General features: G+C 62.0%; 1 protein-coding gene across 4 annotated transcripts in view; it reads right to left on the minus strand.

The window, feature by feature from the left end:
* The window catches only part of LOC111156420 (acetoacetyl-CoA synthetase), a 53,713-nt gene extending 49,814 nt beyond the window's left edge, over positions 1–3,899 (minus strand). For all 4 annotated transcript variants that reach the window (XM_022517301.1, XM_022517300.1, XM_022517302.1 and 1 more), the window contains exon 1: positions 3,740–3,899. In XM_022517301.1, coding sequence (XP_022373009.1) covers positions 3,740–3,872 — 133 coding nt within the window. In that variant the 5' untranslated portion in view covers positions 3,873–3,899. The remainder of the gene's footprint in view (positions 1–3,739) is intronic.
* Positions 3,900–4,469: the final 570 nt, after the last annotated feature.

A 4,469-nucleotide genomic window follows, 5' to 3' on the forward strand; every position in this document is an offset into this window, starting at 1 on the left:
AAAGTCAGGTTTCAAATGAAATTCAGTGTCCTTGCCTGGTCTGACACAGAACAGCTGTGGCCGGCCCCTGCTTCTCACCACCTGCCCTGACATCCCTGGGCTGTCCCCTCCCCACACTGAGCGGGACTCATCTGCATCACCAACAGGATAGTACGGAAATGACCGAGGGTGACTTCCAAGTCCAGGTCCTAGCAGAGAGCACAGCGCCCAACTTCCTCTCCTGGATCACTAAGGCACCGTCACACCACGTAGTGACAAGCAGCAACAGAGCTGGGTGACAGCTGTCCCCCCACCCCCCCACAGGTGAGAGGCCACATAACGCAGCAGAGACTAATGATTCTGGGAAAAAACTACAGGTGGGCTACTCACAGCTGCAACATCCCAGCCAGGATGGAGCTGCTGCTTTCCCAGCTGGGGAACGGGGGTGCCAGGAGCTCCCACCTGGCCAGTTTACAGAGGACGGAGTCCTCGGATGCACAGAAAGCCCCGCTACAAGTTGACTGGTATTGCCCCCATCGCCCGCTGGGTCCCCAGAAGCATCTGCATGTGCAAGTCCTGCTTTCCCTTCACCCCCTTCTTCCTCTCCACCTACGAGAATTTTCACCAGCCTGCACCTCCAAGTCTCAGCTCCAGATCCGGCCCGACAGAGCCAGCACGTGGCAGAGCACCTGGGAGGCTGCCAGTGCGCCGGCGCTTGCTACTGACTCACGGGCAGCGCTGCCGGCCTGCACGAGCCTCCTCCTCCTGCTGCACTGGAGCTGTTTGGGACCAGGGACCCAGCCTTCCCTTTGCAGGCAGACGCCCTCCCAGCTGCTGGAGCGCGGATCTGATCAAAGCTTGCAGCCCACGCGAAGACACGCAGCCCAGGCCACCAAACCAGCGGGCACTTTGAAGCGGGTGTCCCTCCCCGAATCACGGGGGGCTGGTGCGGGCAGCACGCGCCAGGGGTGGGGGGGTCTCGCGAAAGAGGCCTCACATCACAGGCACGTAGGCTGGGCGGCATCTGGGAGCCGCTCCATAGGTGATCCGGGTCCCCCCGCCCCAGGTCTACAGGGGCTTGCGGGGAGTTCTCAGGTGAGCTCCACTAGAAGCGGTAACAAAAAAACCAACCGATGGCCCCAGTAGTGGGAAGAAGAGCCCAGGCCAGCCAGCTCCTGAATCGCGGGGACAGAAACCTCACGCCAACCACAGTCTTGGGGGACAGGCTCCTCGTGCCCGGGTAGCCAGGCAGGAGACTGCCCCCCCAGCTGTCCGTCCTCGAGGCTGAACACAACGGAAGCACCCAGTGAAGATGCGGCCCTTGCTCTCTCTCTCTCTACAAGGAGGGACGGCATTGCTCAATACCGCATACCACTACACACAAGACCCGGGGGGGTGGGGGCTGGCGCTCAGAGGCTACAAGTTCAAGGGCACAGCCTTTAAGACTTAGAATCCTCACGAGTTCATGAAAAGGCGAAGCAGAATGAAAGTCGAAATTACATGCATCTGGAGAGCTGATGAAAGGAGAAAACATTCAAAGACAACGATCAAAAACAGGGCAGCATGTGAGTTGGCTCTTAAAGGCCCAAACCTCCAGGGCCGGGCTTCTGGAAGGCAGAGAAGCAGCAGGCTGGCTCAGCCCTTGGGAGTGGAAGGGGAGGAAGAGACGAATGCCAAGCTCCAAAGCTCCCCCAGACCAAGAGGTGAACCCCACTCAGCCCCGCTTCCCACCACCACGTGGGGACACAGACCCAGCATCACAGGCCTTTGGGTTTTCAAACAACGTTGGAAATCCTGCCTTATCTATGCAGTCTCCAGTGTGTGAGCCGCCCCAGCCAAGTCTTCAGGTCCAGTCTGGGCCCGAGCAGGCCGACTGGGAGCCACCAGTGCTTGGCAGTGTTCACAGAGCGACCCGCGGGCCAGCCAGGTGCAGGGGACCACTGGGCCTGAGGGCCTCCAGTCACCCTCACACCAGCCACTGACGCGACTCCTCTCGCCATGCCCATCTTACAGCCGGGGAAAGTGAGGCTCGGGAAGATCCGCTGACTTCCTCGTGATCACAGCGAGAAGTGGTGGAGCCAGTTTGAAATCCAGGTGGTCAGGCCAGAGTGTCTCGCCCGCATCACAACTCGTGTGCAATCGTTTCCTAAAGCGGCACAGCCAGTTAAGCACGGGAGAAGAGTATTATGCTACTGCTGGCACAGGAACGAGAGACAGAACGGAGCAGAGTTTACGCAGACGCATGCTCCACTCTTGGCTCTTCTTAGGGGAGAAGGAATCAGGTCTCCCCCAGCCCGACACACGTTAATTTACCAACTACTACCTGAGAAGCTCCCGAGTAATAAGCCACATCTGTCTCCAAGGTGCTCCCTGTCTAGGGAGCAGGAGGGAGGGAGGGAGAGAGCGGGGTCCCCCAAGGGAAGGGACTCAGTGGAAGCTACACATCCATCCTACGGGGGAGGGCTTGGAAGCTGCCAGGTGGCACTGTCTGCCATTCCGTGGTCAACAAGGGGCCATTGTGAGCCTCTGCGCCAAGGAGTGACAAAGTCAGACCTGTGCTCCGGCAAGGCAAGCAGCGTGTACCGAAGGGAGGAGGAAGGAAAAGCAGGAAGCAGGGAAGCCAGCCAGTGTTCAGGGGGGAGGGAACAAGGCCCCCACAGAAAGGGGGGGATTAAGAAGGAAGGTAATGTTGCCGAGGACTGCCTAGGCAGGGAAGACGACCTAGTCTCCACTTCTGGGAGGATGGCGGAGAACGGTGATGCCCCGGACAGGAATACAGGAGTCCCAGAAGCCAGCTGAGGGCCACGAAGGGGAAAAAAGTGCCCATGAGGAGCTGAAAAGCCCTGAAGGAAGTCGGACAAGCCCGCCAGAGCTGGAGGGAAGCGTGAGCAGGTGCTTCTCACCCAGAAAAAGGGCCTCGTCCGCCCAGCCCACATGCAGGCTGGTCAGGCGGTTTCTGAGAGCCAGGGCGGCGGCTGGAGGGAGGGCCTGTGACTAGGTCTGCAGCCGGCTGGGAGTGTAAACAGGAGGGGAAGGAGGCTCACCCCAACCCCAAAGGCTGTACCTGACCTTCCTTCCCCTAGGTGCCTGAATTCCACGTTAGCCCTTTAGTAAGCTCAGGCTGGGGGAACTAGGAGGGGACAACACAAGGTGATACTGGCAGGCAAGAGGACCCCACAAACACAGGAGAAGAGCTAGAAGTCAGAAAGCCCTCATGTCTGGGAGGAAGCTCCCCCCAGGCCAGAGTGCAAGACCCCAAGGAGCACCTCACCTCACAAGCAGAAGACTAGCAAGGGATCTCAGTCCCCAGGGTTCCAAGGCGGGGTGGGGGTGGGGGGGCATGAGGGGAAGCGGGGGCAGGTGGGGACCCCTCCCAGGGACATAGAAGCCCCCTCCCAGGGACATAGATGCTACAGTCAGGAAGACTCCTGCACAGACAAGGGGGCAAACCCCACCGTCACAAAGCGTCCCACGCCCTGGAGAGGGAGCCCCCACTATTCCGGTGGCTCCTCCAAGCCCCGGAACAGGGAAAAACTGAGAATCGGGATTATTCCAACAAGCAGCAGGGGCCTTGACAGCAACGCCCCGGAGAAGTTGGCGCCCCGGTCCCCAGGAGGGGAGTCCCCCTGCCAGGGGGCCCTTCGGATCCCGAGGAGGTGCCAGACTTCTGGAGGCCACGGCCCGGGGCGGGGCGGGGGTGGAGGTTGTGTGGAGAGGCGGTGGTGGCCGCGGAGCCCCCGGGCCGCGTGCCGGCACTCACCCAGCGCCAGGCCGCTGGCGGCGCCCGCGGCCGCCCGGAAGCGGTCCATCTGCGTGTTCTTCTTGCTGTCAGGCTCCCACATCACCTGGTACTCCAGGATCTCCTCCCGGCCGGCCTGCGGCTGCTTGGACATGGCTACGGCGGGGGTGGCGTGCGCTGCGCTGGGACCGGGAACCGGGCTGGGAGCGGGCCAGGGGCGGCAGGCGGGGCGGCGGGGTCCCGGAGAGGCGGGTCAGCCGCGCGGACGGGGGACAGGCAGCGCGACTGAGCGCTGCGCGGGCGCCGTCCGCGGGATCCCCGGCCGGCCCCGCCCCCATCAGGCCCCGCCCCTCTCCGGCCCCGCCCCTCCGCGTGTAACCCTCCGCCGGTACCCAGCCTCGCAAAGGAGTGCTCGCCGCCGCGTCCAGCTGCCGCCGGTACTCGAACCCGCGCGCGCGCGCGCGGTGGGTGGAGCTGCGCAGGCGCGTTGCTCCCGAGCTCCCCATCCTTACCTGGGGCATGAAGGCGTTAAAGCAGCACGGGAAGCAGGGAGCTAGAGGCTCTGGCTCATTCCTGTGCTCATTCATTCGCTATTGATTTGTTCTTCCTGCGGATTATTTACGGAGCGCCTGGTGGGTACCAGGCACGGTGAAGGGCTGTGCGGATACAGCAGTGAAGAAGCAAAATTCCTGCCCAGGGTCAGCAGGCGAGAAGAAGTGGAGAAGATGCCCTATATACGTCATACATAGCA

This window comes from Enhydra lutris, unplaced genomic scaffold, assembly GCF_002288905.1.
Source record: "Enhydra lutris kenyoni isolate GAN:26980312 unplaced genomic scaffold, ASM228890v2 scaffoldscaffold46, whole genome shotgun sequence".
Lineage (NCBI taxonomy): Eukaryota > Metazoa > Chordata > Mammalia > Carnivora > Mustelidae > Enhydra > Enhydra lutris.